The sequence below is a fragment of the Artemia sp. Qi Xiang Cuo genome, chromosome 12 (assembly GCF_049724085.1).
Source record: "Artemia sp. Qi Xiang Cuo chromosome 12, ASM4972408v1, whole genome shotgun sequence".
Taxonomy (NCBI): domain Eukaryota; kingdom Metazoa; phylum Arthropoda; class Branchiopoda; order Anostraca; family Artemiidae; genus Artemia; species Artemia sp. Qi Xiang Cuo.
Genome location: NC_142805.1, coordinates 50,623,073 through 50,640,751, shown reverse-complemented (window position 1 = coordinate 50,640,751; position 17,679 = coordinate 50,623,073). Strand labels below are relative to the sequence as shown.

The following is a 17,679-nucleotide window of genomic DNA, read 5'->3' as shown; positions in this document are numbered from 1 at the left end:
GAGAATTGAAATCAATGCCATAATTACTAGATAGAAATCACCAGCACAACTGGGTTATACTTTGTTTAGTGAGGAGCCTGAATAAAAGACTCTTACTTAGTTACTTCATAATAAATAAATTATTATAGTTAATAGACTTTGAAGTTGATACCACAAGCCTATACTTTGCTCCCCCCCCCCCTACTATGGAACTATATAGCCTAAATCAGCTTCAATCATTAGTCAGCTACAAATGAACTATTTTTCTCCCTAGCCAGTTATTTAAAGAAACCAATTTTTTAGCATAGGGTTACTAGGTTTCTATGGGCTGTTCTGAGCCTTCTAGAACCTTCAGAGCTCAAAATTAATAGTCCCTGTCAAGTGATTATTTAATTATAAAAGAGCATGAAAAATAGTTATTATTGAATTGTGCTGAAAAGCTAAATTTTGTTGAAAATTGCAGTCTAGGCTGTGTACCAAAAATATAGTGTTGATTTATAATTCAGGGTATATTTTTCACTATTATGGAGGGAGGGAGGAGGGGGTCTTGATAAATTTAGCTATATATGGATTCACAATGGAATTCTGACTATGCGTGTGTCTATTTTTTAGGCTGGACCATCTTAATATTAAATTAGGCTAATCAGAAAATGTATCTCCTTTGAAGTGGCATAGTCTAAAGAATTTTATAGTGTTTCTTTATAAAGGGTGATAGCACAAAACTATTACAAAGGTGTTCTAAAACTATATCCTTTCCTTTGTAAGCTAATGAACCTAATTGTGAAATAGATCTTGGTTACCTACCTATCTAACGGCTAGGCATAGGCTAATCTACATGAAATGAAGCATTTTTTATCTTATTGCTTACCATGATGATGAATCTTCAAATGAACTTCTCGGATCCTCGGGAATTGTGCTATGATCTTGGACTGCAAGAGAAGCTACATTGGGTGTCACAAGAGGCTGGAACAAGTATCCTGAAATGGTATCTTGCCTACTACCTATTGCTTGGTCATCATCAAAAATATTTCCTGACACATCAGAATAGTCACCTTCTGAATTTGAGGTCATATTTTTTCACAAAATGTATTTTCACTAATATATATAACAATCAACAGATTTTGTAAATTTAAATTATCACAAATGGGAAACACTGCCGGATTCACAGGAAATAGTTTCCGCTAATATTTTTCAGCTCCGCAGTTTATCATTGTTTTATTATTTACAACACTGTTTTGCGAATTTATTCTAACTAAAATGCATATAGCAGCTAAACAAAAACTCGTAGGAAACCCGGATTTTCAGGTATGAATAGACCTAAAATAGATTAAGAGGGCTAAATATGTTTTCATTTTGGTATCCTTGGTACTTTGTATTCATTTTGGTATCCTTGGCCTATCCAGGATTTCTAAAAGGGGATCTGGATTTAATTTTTTCAAATACAGAAACTACTAGCGCGAACTTCTAACCAACATTGTAATAGGGAATTAGCTGGAATTCCGTAAATAGTGGGAGAGGGTTTCACGAGACGACGGGAGAATTTGAAACTTGCCACAAAATGTTTTATCACAAAGTGGAAACCTTTAGCACAGATTATCTATTAGGTTTCACAATAGTCTTCGGTTTTAGATAGTAATATTTTGCCACGGAGCGCCAAAACGCTTTTAATCTTGGTAAGGAAAAATATTCACTTGAACTTTTTCTGTTTTATACTCTTTTTTAGGGCGATAAAATTGTCCTTTGGAATTTGATGTAGGACCTTTGTTTTTCTTCTAATAACTGGTAGAATGCCCTATCCAAGAAAATACCGAACTTCTGTTAAGAACTGTTTGTCGTGTAATTCTTAGTGAGTTTTCCGAAAGTGAAGGACATCAAAAGAATTGTGTTTGCATTATAGGAAGAATATAAAGTAATGCTTGTTGTTATTATTGTTGTAAATATTATGCTACGAACTTGCAAATTACGTAAAACTTCTCATCAGAAAGTATTTTTTATGACTCATTAAGTTAACCCTGACGATTCTTTTCATTATCTTTCCAGTTTCGGGTTAGCCTACGTGCAAATTTGATATAAAACTTGCAATGTTTCAGCACTCTGTAAGATTATTTAAAATTATTTAAGTGCCCCCCCCAGATATTCTGATATCTGACAATAAATTCCGTTATTTATATTTTTACACTCTCATGTTATACTTTACCCTCCCTCGGATTATAAGGCTTAAACCCGCTAATGCTTGGCTCCAACAATTTGTTTAAAAATAGGTTTCACTGCTAAAACAAAACATTATTCTAGTTGTTCGTATTTTCTGTATACTTGTTACGAAAAAGCGGCATGGTTCTGAAAATTACTAAGCATAATATTAACTGTTCTCAACGTTTTAATTTGAACTGTGTTTTAATGTGTACTCAGATCATGATAGATTTATCCGTTCTTATTTGTCGATCATGCTAAACATGATTCCTTTGTTTATTTGTACTGAAATTACTTTCTCAAACACATTTTGCAAATTTTGTTTATTTCTTCCTTTTTTGTAGAGCAAACATATTTATTGGTGCATGTAAAATATGCAGTGTTCTGTCACTAGGTCCAATCGCTTGTGGAGCTGCTGTCATCATAGAGTACCAAAACTACCCAGCTTGGTACTGTATTTATTGGGGTAAGAAGCCTTTTTAAAGTTTTATCTATTTTCAATTGGAATGAGATTTCATTCATTTTACCAAGCTTCTGACAGCTTGAAAAATTTTCAAGACTCCAGATGCATATTGTTCGAAACTGGTGTTTTCCTGCTGTTAGTTCCATAAACATTATTTGAGAGATAAGCTTGGGCAAGTTCACAGGACAGGTGATTGATCGTATTTTTTTTATTATTATGACTAGCTTTCAAATAGACGTCACAGCAACAGATGGATACTCAATTACTCTTAGACAAAAAAGGAATTCAAACGAAAAGACTAATAAATGTTAATTTTCCAAACTTACGTACGCCTTTAGGTGTGTTTTTTTTTCTACAATACTGATAGAAATAAAAATACAAAAATCCCCGTGGGTACCGCATTCGTTATTACGTATATTTTTGCTGGGTATTTTTTTTGTTGAGGAATAAGGAGTATACAAAAATTGTTTTCCTAGGTTCTCTTTAGGCAACCATAATACTTGATTTACTGATAACCTTGTAGTTTAAATAAAGAAAATAAAGCTGTTTCGGTTTTGCTAAATATTTTGTTTGATTTTATAGATAAACAATTTTTAAAATGGTAAAACTAGGGAGTTATATGTAGTAATTACCCAAATTTACATCGACAAAATAGTATAACCGTATATTTGAGTACTGAGGGGGTTCCAGGATCCAGAATACAGGTAGCATATTCCCATAGGATTTCCATAATACAGGTAGAAGATTCCCTTAGGATTTCCAGAAGACACCTGGTAAGATTTAGATAGGTTTCCACTGCAGCCCTGTCACGTAACGACATCCCTAGCAGATTTCCATAGGATTTCCACAACATGCCCTGTTACGTCACGACATCCCTAGCAGATTCAAGCAGGATTTCCACAACATACCTTGTTACGTCACACGACACACCCCTGTTTCCGTGATCATGTGTAATATGAATGACGCAATTTTGTTTCAGTATCGTGCGCTACATGTTATATCATTGGGAATTTTAACCTACGTAATTGGAGTTGAGGATAATGCTCTCGTATGTGGATTTATCAAAATAATTTAATGACGGTGCACACGTGGGTCTTGTGCAATGACAGCGCACAAGTTGCGTAATGACGGCACACACGTGGGTCTTATCTACCGACGGCACAGAAGTGGGGGTCGCGTAACGACAGCAAACATCTTACGTAATCGCAACGCACACATCACTGTCTCATAATACGTTTTTAAGATTTTATTTTTCGACGAGATGTTCAAAGCGTTTCTTTTTTTTTCTTTCTTTCAAAGCGTTTCGTTTTCTTTCTATCAAGGTATTTTTCTTTCTTTCGACCCCGTTTTTTCTTTAGTTCTTTGTCCTCCTTAGGACTCAAAAGATCAATTTCCATCCAATAGAACAACGCCCCAGACGCCAGGTCCAACAGGTTATTTCCAATTTTTGGTTCTGGCTAATATATTCTAGAAATAGCCTATTGCACGCAAGGAGAGTTCCCTTTGTTTCAAGGGCATCCTTGTTTCAAGCGCATGCCCTGTCTCCGTGACCAGCTGTTACGACAATGTTTACCTATGTAATATGGATGTTGCAATCTGATTTCCAGAAGACGCATAGATTCTGGAAGCCTCATGGCAAGATTCCCGTGACGCCATGGGAGACACACCCATGTTTCCATGACCAGGTGTTGCTTCAATGTTTACATTTTGGCAAGACACGCCCACGCATTTTAAAGGCACCCGTAGTTATGGTTCTAGATTTTTCATTGAGTAATTTATTGGGTATTGAAGATTCGTCCTAAACAAGGAATCTAAAACAGACACAGGGCTTTGTACATACAAACATTTTAATGAAAACAAATTTACAATATTATTAAAACACAGAAGTTAAAAAACATAACAAATTGAAAAAAAAAACAAAAACATGCGTGAATAGAAGAAAGGTAGGGGTCCTGGCAAGCAATTCCAGGGAAGCAGAGTTGATATCAGAGCTAAATTTTTAGGCTCTATTTTACTATTTTGAGGGCTTTTAATGAAAAACAGTGTATCTTGGAGTGCATGTTAGATTTTAAGCCCCCCACCTCCACAGAAAAAATTCTTTAACGCCTCCACCTTACCTTTTAAGCAGTATAACATGTTACTCCATGCAATTCACGCCACAGTGCCACTCTATTACTGCTCTGCGGCGCCCTCTGACATCCCCTTTTTCATTCCTAAGACATTTTTCAGAAATTTCTTGTTAAAAATTACGCATTCAATCCGGTGAAGTTATTGCAAACCAACCCTATCATGATGCCTCCCAAAAAAGCCCTTCACCATCACTGCTTTACAAACCTGCCACTCCGTCATCTACGTGCCACCCCCTTATCACCCCTAGGACATTTTTCATCCCTTTCCCTCCGAAAATAAGCTTGTGAATCTAAATTGAACATTGTTGTCTAAATTGTCCATTGCTAGAGCGTGAAACTCCAGCAATTCACGCCACAGTGCAACACTATTACGGCTCTGCGGAACCCTCTGACTTCACATCATCATTCATATGGAATAATGCGGCTGCCCCCCGTCATTCACGTGCCCCCCCCCCCGTCATTCACGTGGCACCCCCTCATCATCCCCTTAGACATTTTCAACCTTTTCCCTCCGAAAATAAGGTTATAAAACTAAACTAAACAATGTTTTTGTTTTTTATTTGATCAGCAGGACTTAGCATTGTATTGCTAGAATGTGATAGTCCAAAGCAATTCATGACACTTAGAATTCCAACATGGGGTCCTAACTTAACCACCGGGGGACCCTAGCTGCCAATTCAACTGGGACCGAAGCTTCCAATTCAACCGGGCCCCTAGGGAACATTTCCAGCGGGGCTTTAACCTTAACATTGGAGGACTCTAGCTGCTAATTCGGCCGAACCCCGAGTATCCAATTCAATTGGGGGCCCTAGCAAACAATTCCAACGGGGCCTCTAACCTAACCATTTGATGACCCTAGCAAGCAATTGAACCAGCCCCCCAAAAAACATCCATTTCAACCAAGGCCTAGCGAGCAATTCCTACGGGGCTCCTAACCTAAATATCGGAGGACCCTAGCATGCTATTAAACCAAGGCCTCGAGCATCCAATTCAACCGGAACCCCCTAGGAATCAATTAAACCAGGGACCTCAAGCATCCAATTCAACCGGGAGCCCCCTAGCGAGCATTTCCAAGGAGGTTCACCTAACCTAACCATTGGAGGACCCAAGCAACCAATTCAACCGGGACCCAAGCATCCAATTCAATAGAGAACCAAGCATCCAATTCAACCGAACTCCCTTAGCGAGCAATTCCGACGGAGGACCCTAATCTAGCCATCGGATGACCCTAGCAAGCAATCAAACTGAGTGCCAGGCATTGTTCGTCGAACTTTTAGCATGCTTATTTTTATTCGTGGATTTTGTCATATGCTAATTCCTTGTTCATGGAACTTGTTGCATGCTGATTTTTCTCTTTGTGAAATTTGTACATTGATTTTCTTCTCCTCGCAAAACTAATTTTACTCATGGAACGTGTTCCATACTGATTTTTGCTCGTGGAACTGTTGAAAGTTGATTTTTCTCTTCGTGAAACTTTTTTCCCCTCATGAAACAGACTTTCTTCATGGAACTTGTTGTGTACTGATTTATGTTGGAGTAACTTGTGGAGTGCTGATTTTTGTTCTTGAAACTCATGGAACATGCTGAGAGCTGATTTTTATTCGTGAAACTCGTTGCATGTTCGTTTGAAACTAGTGACTTAGGATATTTTTTAGTTTTGTGTCGTGGTTTATCTTGTCAGTGTTACCTCTGTTGTTTTTTCAAAGTGCATTTTAGAATTCTTTTGTTTGAAACGTATGACTTAGGATATTTTTCGAGTGATGTATCATAGTGTATCTTGTCGGTGTTACCTCCGTTGATTTTTCAAAGTGCATTTTGGAATTTTTTCATTTGAAACGTATGACTTAGGATATTTTCTAGTGGCGTATCGTGATTTAATTTGCCACTGCTACCTCTGTTGTGGTTCCAAAGTACATCTTGGAATTTTTCGTTTGAAACGTGCGACTTAGAATATTTTTGTAGTATTTTGTCGTGGTTTATCTTGTCATTGTTACCTCTGTTGATGCTTAAAATTGCATTTTGGAATTTTTTGCTTTGAAACGTGTGAATTAGGATATTTTTGTAGTGTTGTGTCGTGGTTTATCTTGTCAGTGCTACCTCTGGTTGATGCTTCAAAGTAAATTTTGGAATTTTTTCGATTGACACGTATGAGTTAGAATATTTTGTTTTAGTGTTGGGTCATTGTTTACCTTGTCTGTGTTACCTCTGTTGATGTTTCAAAGTGCATTTTGGAATTTGTTTCGGTTGAAACATATAACTTAGAAATTTTTCTAGTATTGTGTCGAAGTTTGTTTTGTCAGTACTAAACAAACTCAGTACTAAGGACTTAGAATATTTTTCTAGTGTTGTGTCGTGGTTTATCTTGTTTGTGTTACCTCTGTTTATCTTTCAAAGTGCATTTTGAAATATTTTCGTTTGAAACGTATGACTTAGGATATTTTTGTAGTGTTATGTCGTGGTTTATCTTGTCAGTGTTACCTTTGTTGATGTTTCAAAGTGCATTTTCGAATTTGTTTCGTTTGAAACATATAACTTAGAAATTTTTCTAGTATTGTGTCGAAGTTTGTTTTGTCAGTACTACCTTTGTTGATGTTTAAAAGTGTATTTCGAAATTTTTCTATGAAACGTATGACTTAGAATATTTTATAGTGTTGTGTAGGAGTTTATACTGTATGTGTTTCCCCTTTCTATCAGTCGAAGGATATTTCAGAATTTTTTTGTTTTGAGAAATGAAACTTGTGATATTTTTTTAGCATTGTCTTGTTGTTAGTAGTATTACTTTTACCCATATTGACGTTTCAAAGTGCATTTTTGATTTTTTTTTTTTTCACTTGAAACGTTTGACTCAGGATGTTTTTGTAGTGTTGTGTCCTGATTTATCTTGTAAGTGTTACCTCTGTAGATATTTCAAAGTGCATTTTGGAATTTTTTCGTGTTAAAACGTATGAGAGGATGTTTTTGTAGGATTGTGTCGTGGTTTATCTTGTCAGTGTTACCTCTGTTGATGTTTCATAGTACATTTTGAAATTTTTTCGTTTGAAACGTGTGGCTTAGGATATTTTTGTAGTGTTTTCCTATTGATTATCTTGTCAGTGTTATATCTGTTGATGTTTCAAAGAACATTTTGAAATTTTTCGTTTGATACGTATGACTTAGTATATTTTTGTTTTGTTGTGTCGTGGTTTATCCTGTCAGTGGTACTTCTGTTGATGTTTCAAGGTGCATTTTCGAATTTTTTCGCTTGAAACGTAGGACTCGGGATATTTTTGTAGTATTTTTTCGTGGTTTATCTTGTAATTGTTACCTCTCTTGATGTTTCAAAGTGCATTTTGGAATTTATTCGTGTTGAAACGTATGACAGGATATTTTGTAGTATTGCGTCGTGGTTCATCTTGTCAGTTTTACCTCTCTTGATGTTTCAAAGGGCATATTGGAATTTTTTCGTTTGAAACGTATGACTTGGGATATTTTTGTAGTGTTATGTCGTAGTTTATCTTGTCAGTATTGCCTTTTGATGTTTCAAAGTGAATAAAGTTCATTTTGGATTTTTTTTTTGAAAAGTATGACTTAGGATATTTTTGTAGTGTTGTGTCGTTGTTTGTCTTGTCAGTGTTACCTCTGTTGATCTTTCAAAGTAAATATTGGATTTTTTTCATTTGAAACATATGAATTAGGATATTTTTGTTGTGTTGTGTCGGGGTTTATTTTGTCAGTGTTACCTTTGTTGATGTTTAAAGATGCATATTGTAATTTTTTAATTTGAAAAGTATGACTTAGGATAGTTTCATAGTGTCGTGTCAAGGTTTATCTTGTCAGTGTTACCTTTGTTGATGTTTTAAAGTACATTTTGGAATATTTTCGTTGGAAACGTATGACCTAGAATATTTTTTTTAGTGTTGTGTCGTGGTTTACCTTGTCAATGTTACCTCTGTTGATGTTTCAAAGTTCATTTTGGAATTTGTTTCGTTTGAAAAGTATAACTTAGAATAGTTTTCTAGTTTTGTGTCGAAGTTTGTCTTGTCAGTGTTACCTCTCTTGATTTTGAAAAGTGCATTACGAAATTTTTCCTTTGAAACGTATGACTTAGGATATTTTCTAGTGTTGTGTTGTAGTTTATCTTATCAGTGTTACCTCTGTTGTTGTGTCAAAGTGCATTTTGGAATTTGTTTGTTTTGAAACCTATGACTTAGAATATTTTTGTAGTATTTTGTCGTGGTTTATCTTGTCATTGTTACCTCTATGGATATTTAAAAGTGCACTTCGGAATTTTTTCCTTTGAAACGTATGACTTAGGATACTTTTGTAGTGTTGTGTCGTGGTTTATCTTGTCAGTGTTACCTCTGGTTGATGTTTCAAAGTGAATTTTGGAATTTTTTCGTTTGACACGTATGAGTTAGGATATTTTTGTACTGTTGTGTCATGGCTTACCTTGTCAATGTTACCTCCGTTGATGTTTCAAAGTGCGTTTTGGCATTTGATTCGTTTGAAACATATAACTTAGGATATTTTTCTAGTGTTGTGTTGTGGTTTTTCTTGTCAGTGTTACCTCTGTTTATGTTTTAAATTGCATTTTGAATTATTTTCGTTTGAGGCGTATGACTTAGGTTATTTTTGTAGTATTGTGCTGTTGATTATCTTGTCAATGTTACCTCTGTTTATGTTTCAAAGAACATTTTGGAATTTTCTTGTTTGATACGTTTGACTTCAAGGTGCATTTTCAAATTTTTTCATGGTGCATTTTTCAAGGTGCATTTTCGAATTTTTTCGCTGGAAACGTATGACTCAGAATGTTTTTGTAGTGTTTTGTCGTTGTTTATCTTATAAGTGTTACCTCTGTTGATGTTTCAAAGTGCATTTTGGAATTTGTTTCGTTTGAGACGTAGGAATTATATTTATATAGTGTTGTGTTGTGGTTTATCGTGTCAGTGTTACCTCTGTTGATGTTTCAAAGTATATTTTGGAATTTTTCGTTTGAAACATGTAACTTAGGATATTTTTTTAGTGTTGTCTCGTGGTTTATTTTGTTAGTGTTACCTCCGTTTATCTTTCAAATGGCATTTCAGAATTTTTTTCATTGAAGCGTATGACTTAGGATATTTTTTGTAGTGTTATCTCGTGGTTTATCTTGTCAGTGTTACCTCTGTTGATGTTTCAACATGCATTTTGGAATTTTTTTTGTTTCAAACGTATTAATTAGAATATTTTTGTAGTGGTATATCGTGATTTATCTTGTCAGTGTTACATCTGCTGATGTTTCAAAGTGCGTTTTGGAATTTTTTCGCTTGAATCGTATAACTTAGGATGTTTTTGTACTGTTGTGTTGTGATTTATCTTGTCAGTATTACCTCCGTTGATCATTCAAAGTGTATTTTGAATCTTTTTCGTTTGAAACGTAGGACTTGGATTATTTTGTAGTATTTTGTCGTGGTTTATCTTGTTAGTTTTACCTCTGTTGATGTATCGAAGTACATTTTGGAACTTTTGACTTGAAACTCTTGACTTAGGATGTTTGTGTAGTGTTGTCTCGTGGTTTATCTTGTCAGTGTTACCTCTGTTGATGTTTAAAAGTGCAATTTGGAAATTTTCATTTGAAACGTACGTATGACTTAGGATACTTTTGTAGTGTTCTGTCGTGGTTTATCTTGTCAGTGTTACCTATGTTGATGTTTTAAAGTACACTTTGGAATTTTTCGTTTGAAACGTGTAACTTTTTTATGTTTATTTTTTTAGTGTCGTCTCGTGGTTTATCTTGTCAGTTTTACCTCTGTTGATGTTTCAACGTGCATTTTGGAATGTTCTTTTGAAACGTTTGACTTAGGAAATTTGTTGTGGTGTGTCTCATGGTTTATCTTGTCAGTGTTACCTCTGTTAATGTTTCAAAGTGAATTTTGGAATTTCTGTCGTTTGAAACTTATGGCTTAGAATGTTTTCTGTAGTGTTGTGTCGGGTTTTATCTTGTCAGTGTTACCTCTGTTGAGGCATCAAAGTACATTTTAGAATTTTTAGGTTTGAAACGTTTGAGTTAGGATATTTTTGTTGTATTGTCTCGTGGTATTTCTTGTCAGTGTTACCTTCGTTGATCTTTCAAAGTGCATTTCGGAATTTTTTCATTTGAAATGTATGACTTCAATGTTTCAATGTTTTCGTTCGATGTTGAAGTTTTCGTTTGAAGCGTATGACTTAGGATATTTTTGTAGTACTGTATCGTTGTTTATCTTGTCAGTGTTACCTCTGTTTATGTTTCAAAGTGTGTTTTGGGAAGTTTTCATTAGAAACGTATGACTTGGGATATTTTGTAGTGTTGTGCTGTGATTTATCTTGTAAGTGTTACCTCTGTCGATGTTTCAAAGTGCATTTTGGAATTTTTTCATTTGAAAAGTATGACTTAGGATATTTTTGTAGTGTTGTGTCGCTGCATACCTTGTCAGTGTTACCTCTGTTGATGTTTCAAAGTGAATTTTGGAATTTTTATTTCGAAACGTATGAATTAATATATTTGTTTAGTGTTATGTCGTGGTTTATCTTTTCAGTTTTACCTCTTTTGATGCTTCAATGTACATTTTGGAATTTTTTTCTTTTGAAACGTATGGCTTTGGATATTTTGTATTGTTCTGTCGTCTTTTAACTCGTCATTATTACCTCTGTTAATGTTTCAAAGTGCATTTTGGAATTTTTTCGTTTGAAATGTCTGACTTTGGATAGTTTTGTAGTCGTAGTGTTGTGTCGTGGTTTATCTTGTCAGTGTTACCTCTGTTGATGTTTCAAAGTGCAAATTTGGATTTTTTTTTTGTTTAAATGTATGACTCAGGATATTTTTGTAGTGTTGCGCTGTTGATTATCTTGTCAGTTTTACCTCTTTTGATGTTTCAATATGCATATTGGAATTTTTCCGTTTGAAAATTGACTTAGGATATTTTTGCAGTGTTTTGTTGCTGTTTACCTTGTCAGTGTTACATCTGCTGATGTTTCAAAGAGTCTTTTGGAATTTCTTCTTTCGAAACGTATGACTTAGGATATTTTTATAGTGTTGTATTTTGGTTTATCTTGTCAGTGTTACCACTGTTTATGTTTAAAAGTTTATTTTGGAATTTTTTCGTTTGTAAAGTATGACTTAGGATATTGTTCGTAGTTTTTTGTGGTTGTTTATCTTGTCAGTTTTACCTCTGTTGATGTTTCAAAGTGAATATTGGAATTTTTCATTTGACACGTACAAATTAGGATATTTTGTAGTGTTGTGTCGTGGTTTATCTTGTCAGTGTTACCTCTGTTGACGTTTCAAATTGCAAGTTGGATTTTTTTTTCGTTTGAAATGTATGACTCAGGATATTTTTGTAGTGTTGTGCTGTTGATTATCTTGTCAGTTTTAGCTCTTTTGATGTTTCAATGTACATATTTGAATTTTTCCGTTTGAAACTTGACTTAGGATATTTTTGCAGTGTTTTGTCTGATGCTGATGCTGATGCTGATGTTCCTGAAGGAGATTTTGGAATTTTTTCTGTCGAAACGTATGACTTAAGATATTTGTGTAGCGTTATATCGTGGTTTATCTTGTCAGTGTTACCTCTGTTGATGTTTAAAAGTGTATTTTGGAATTTTTTCGTTTGAAAAGTATGACTTAGGATATTTTTGTAGTAGTATTTGTTTTGCAGTAGTGTGTCGCTGTTTACCTTGTCAGTCTTACCTCTGTTGATGTTTCAAAGGGAATTTTGGAATTTTTTTTCTTTCGAAACGTATGACTTAAGACACGGAACGTTTTATGTTTCAAAGTGTATTTTGGCATTTGTTTCATTTGATACATATGACTTAGGATATTTTTGTAGTGTTGTGTTGTGGTTTTTCTTTTCAGTGTTACCTTTGTTAATGTTTTAAATTGCATTTTGAATTATTTTCTTTTGAGACGTATGACTTAGGTTATTTTTGTAGTGTTGTGCTGTTGATTATCTTTTCAGTTTTACCTCTGTTTTTGTTTCAAAGAACATTTTGGATTTTTTTTGGTTAATATGTATGACTTCAAGGTGCATTTTTGAATTTTTTCATGGTGCATGTTTCAAGGTACATTTTCGAACTTTTTCGCTGGAAACGTATGACCCAGGTTATTTTTGTAGTGTTTTGTCGTTGTTTATCTTGTCAGTGTTACCTCTGTTGATGTTTCAAAGTGCATTTTGGAATTTTTTTGTTTTGAAACGTATGACTTAGGATATTTTTGTAGTAGTGTGGCGTGGTTTATCTTGTCAGTGTTACCTCTGTTGATGTTTCAAATTGCATTTGGGAATTTTTTCATTGGAAACATATGACTTGGGATATTTTTGTAATGTTGTGTCGTGGTTTATCTTGTCAGTATTAACTCTGTTGATGTTTCAAAGTAAATATTGGATTCTTTTCATTTGAAGCGTGTGAATTAGGATATTTTTGTAGTGTTGTATCGTGGTTTACCTTGTCAATGTTACATCTGTTGATGTTTCAAAGTGCATTTTGGAATTTTTTTCATTTGAAACGTCTTACTTAGGATTTTTTTCTAGTGTTGTGTCGAGGTTTACCTTGTCAGTGTTACCTTTGTTGATGTCTCAAAGTGCATTTTGGAATTTTTCGTTGGAGACAGGAATTATATTTTTGTAGTGTTGTGTTGTGGTTTATCTTGTCAGTGTTACCTCTGTTTATGCTTCAAAGTACATTTTGGAATTTTTCGTTTGAAACATGTAACTTATGATATTTTTTTAGTGTTGTCTCGTGATTTATCCTGTCAGTGTTACCTCCGTTGATGTTTCAAAGTGCATTTTGGAATTTTTTTTCATTGAAGCGTATGACTTAGGATATTTTTTTGTGTTGTCTCGTTGTTTATCTTGTCAGTGTTACCTCTGTTGATTTTTCAACGTGCATTTTGGATTTTTTTTTCGTTTGAAACGTAATACTTAGAATGTTTTTTAGTGCAGTATCGTGGTTTATCTTGTCAGTGTTACCTCTGTTGATCTTTCAAATTACATTTTGGAATTTTTCATTTGAAACGTATGGCTTAGGATATTTTAGTAGTGTTGTCTCGTGGTTTATCTTCTCATTGTTACCTCTGTTGATGATTCAAAGTGCAATTTAGATTTTTTTTTTTTTGAAACGTATGACTTAGGATTATCTTGTAGTTTTTTGTCGTGGTTTATCTTGTTAGTGTTACCTCTATTGATGTTTCGAATTACACTTTGGAATTTTTGACTTGAAACCCTTGACTTAGGATATTTGTGTAGTGTTGTCTCGTGGTTTATCTTGTCAGTGTTACCTCTCTTGATGTGTCAAAGTGCAATTTGAAAATTGTCATTTGAAACGTATGACTTAGGATACTTTTGTAGTGTTGTAACGTGGTTTATCTTGTCAGTGTTACCTATGTTGATGTTTCAAAGTAACTTTGGAATTCTTCGTTTGAAACGTATGACTTAGGATATTTTTGTAGTGTTGTGTCGTGGTTTATCTTGTCAGTGTTACCTCTGTTGATATTTCAACGTGCATTTTGGAATTTTTCGTTTGAAACATATGACTTAGGATATTTTTGTAGTGTTGTATCGTGATTTATTTTGTCAGTGATTCCACTTTTGATTTTTCAAATTGCATTTTGTAATTTGTTTCGTTTGAAACGTATAACTTAGCCTATTTTTGTATTGTTGTGTTTCGGTTTACCTTGTCAGTGTTACCTCCGTTGGTCTTTAAAAGTGCATCTCGGAATTTTTTCATTAAAGAGTATGACTTAAGATATATTTTTTGTAGTGTTGTCTCGTTGTTAATCTTGTCAGGCTAACCTCTGTTGATGTTTCAACGTGCATTTAGGAATTTTTTTATCTTTTGAAGCGTATGATTTAGGATATTTTTGTTTTCCTGTATCGTGGTTTATCTTGTCAGTGTTACCTCTGTTTGTGTTTCAAAGTGTATCTTTTTCGTTAGAAACGTAAGACTTAGGATATCTCCGTAGTATTGTGTTGAGGTTTATCTTGTAAGTGTTACCGCTGTTGATATTTCAAACAGTATTTTGGAATTTTTTCGTTTGAAACGTATAACTTACGATATTTTTTTAGTGTTGTGTTGTGGTTTATCTTGTCATTATTAACTCTGTTGATGTTTCAAGATATTTTTGTAGTTTTGTGTCGTGGTTTATCTTGTCAGTGTTACCTCTGTTGATGTTTCGCAGCGCATACTAGAATTTTTGCGTTTTAAACGTATGACTTAGGATACTTTTGTAGTGTTGTGTTGTGATGTATCGAGCCAGTATTAACTCTGTTGATGTTTCAGGGTATTTTTGTAGTGTTGTGTCGTGGTTTATCTTGTCAGTGTTACCTCTGTTGATGTTTCATAGCGCATACTGGAATTTTTGTGTTTTAAACGTATGACTTAGGATACTTTTGTAGTGTTGTGTTGTGGTTTATCGAGTTAGTGTTACCTCTTTTGATGTTTCAAAGTGCATTTTGGAATTATTTCATTTGAAACGGGACTTAGGATATTTTTGTAGTGTTGTCTCGTTGTTTACCTTGTCAGTGTTACCTCTGTTGATGTTTCAAAGAGCATTTTGGAATTTTCTTTTGAAACGTATGACTTAGGAAATTTTTTGTGGTGTGTCTCATGGTTTAACTTGTCAGTGTTACCTTTGTTGATGTTTCAAAGTGAATTTTGGAATTTCTGTCGTTTGAAACGTATGACTTAGGATGTTTTTCATAGTGTTGTTTCAGGTTTTATCTTGTCAGTGTTACCTCTGTTGATGTATCAAAGTACATTTTAGAATTTTTAGGTTTGAAACGTTTGAATTAGGATACTTTTGTAGGATTGTCTCGTGGTGTATCTTGTCAGTGTTACCTTCGTTGATCTTTCAAAGTGCATTTCGGAATTTTTTAATTTGAAGTGTATGACTTCAATATTTCAATGTTTTCGTTCGATGTTGAAGTTTTCGTTTGAAGTGTATGACTTAGGATATTTTTATAGTACTGTATCATGGTTTATCTTGTCAGTGTTACCTCTGTTTATGTTTCAAAGTGCATTTTGGGAATTTTTCGTTAAAAACGTATGACTTGGGATATTTTTGTAGTGTTGTGCTGTGGTTTATCTTGTCAGTGTTACCTCTGTTGATGTTTAAAAGTGTATTTTGGAATTTTTTCGTTTGAAAAGTATGACTTAGGATATTTTTGTGGTATTTTGTGGTGGTTTATCTTGTCAGTTTTACCTCTGTTGATGTTTCAAAGTGAATATTGGAATTTTTCATTTGACACGTACAAATTAGGATATTTTGTAGTGTTGTGTCATGGTTTATCTCGTCAGTGTTACCTCTATTGATGTTTCAAAGTGCAAGTTGGAATTTTTGTTGGTTTGAAAGTTATGACTCAGGATATTTTTGTAGTGTTGTGCTGTTGCTTATCTTGTCAGTTTTACCTGTTTTGATGTTTCAATGTGCATTTTGGAATTTTTCCGTTTGAAAATTGACTTAGGATATTTTTGCTGTGTTTTGTTACTGTTTACCTTGTCAATGTTACCTCTGTTGATATTTCAAAGAGAATTTTGGAATTTTTTTCTTTCGAAACGTATGACTGCAGATATTTGTGTAGTGTTATGTCGTGGTTTATCTTGTCAGTGTTACCTCTGTTGATGTTTAAAAGTGTTTTTGGAATTTTTTTTTTTTGAAACGTATGAATTAAGATATTTTATTAATGTTGTGCTGTTGATTATTTTGTTAGTTTTACCTCTTTTGATGTTTCAATGGGCATTTTGGAATTTTTCGTTTGAAAATTGACTTAGGATATGTTTGCTGTGTTTTGTTGCTGTTTACCTTGTCAGTTTTACCTCTGCTGATATTTCAAAGGGAATTTTGGAATTTTTCTTTCGAAACGTTTGACTTAAGATATTTGTGTAGTGTTATGTCGTGGTTTATCTTGTCAGTGTTACCTCTGTTGATGTTTAAACGTGTATTTTGGAATTTTTTTTTGTTTGAAACGTATGACTTAAGCTATTTTTGTTGTGTTGTGCTGTGGTTTATCTTGTCAGTGTTACCTCTGTCGATGTTTCAAAGTGCATTTTGGAATTTTTTCGTTTGAAAAATATGACTTATGATATTTTTTGTAGTATTGTGTGGTGGTTTACCTTGTCAGTTTCACCTCCGTTTATGTTTCAAAGTGAATAGTGGAATTTTTCATTTGAAACGTAAAAATTAGGATATTTTTTTAGTGTTGTGTCGTGGTTTATCTTGTCAGTGTTACCTCTGTTGATGTTTCAAAGTGTAAATTGGAATTTTTTGTTTGAAACGTATGACTCAGGACATTTTTGTAGTGTTGTACTGTTGATTATCTTGTCAGTTTTACCTTTTTTGATGTTTCAATGTGCATTTTGGAGTTTTTCCGTTTGAAACTTGACTTAGGATATTTTTGCAGTAGTGTTTCGCTGTTTAGCTTGTCAGTGTTACCTCTGTTGATGTTTCAAAGGAATTTTGGATTTTTTTTCTTTCGAAACGTATGACTTAAGATATTTGTGTAGTTTTATGTCGTGGTTTATCTTGTCAGTGTTACCTCTGTTGATGTTTAAAAGTTTATTTTGGAATTTTTTCGTTTGAAACGTATGACTTGGGGTATTTTTTTAGTGTTGTGTCGTGGTTTATTTCGTCAGTATTACCTTTTGATGTTTCAAAGTGAATATTGGAATGAATTTTTTAGTTTGAAACGTGACTTAGGATATTTTTTTAGTGTTTTTTCGTTGTTTACCTTTTCAGTGTTACCTCTGTTGATATTCCAAAGTACTATTTGATTTTTTTGAATAGTGGAATTTTTCATTTAAAACGTAAAAATTAGGATATTTTTGTAGTGTTGTGCTGGTGATTATCTTGTCAGTGTTACCTCTGTTTATGTTTCAAAGTGCATTTTGGATTTTTTCCGTATGAAACGTTATACTTAGGATATTTTTGTAGTG

The 17,679-nt window shown here is 33.9% G+C and overlaps 1 protein-coding gene across 1 annotated transcript in view; it reads left to right on the top strand.

Moving 5' to 3' along the window:
* Positions 1 to 17,679, top strand: part of LOC148946234 (uncharacterized) — a 97,386-nt gene that overhangs the window by 51,262 nt on the left and 28,445 nt on the right. Inside the window, exon 3 of the mRNA XM_089097880.1 lies at positions 2,514 to 2,635. Within this exon, the coding sequence (XP_088954006.1) occupies positions 2,514 to 2,635 (122 nt within the window). The remainder of the gene's footprint in view (positions 1 to 2,513; positions 2,636 to 17,679) is intronic.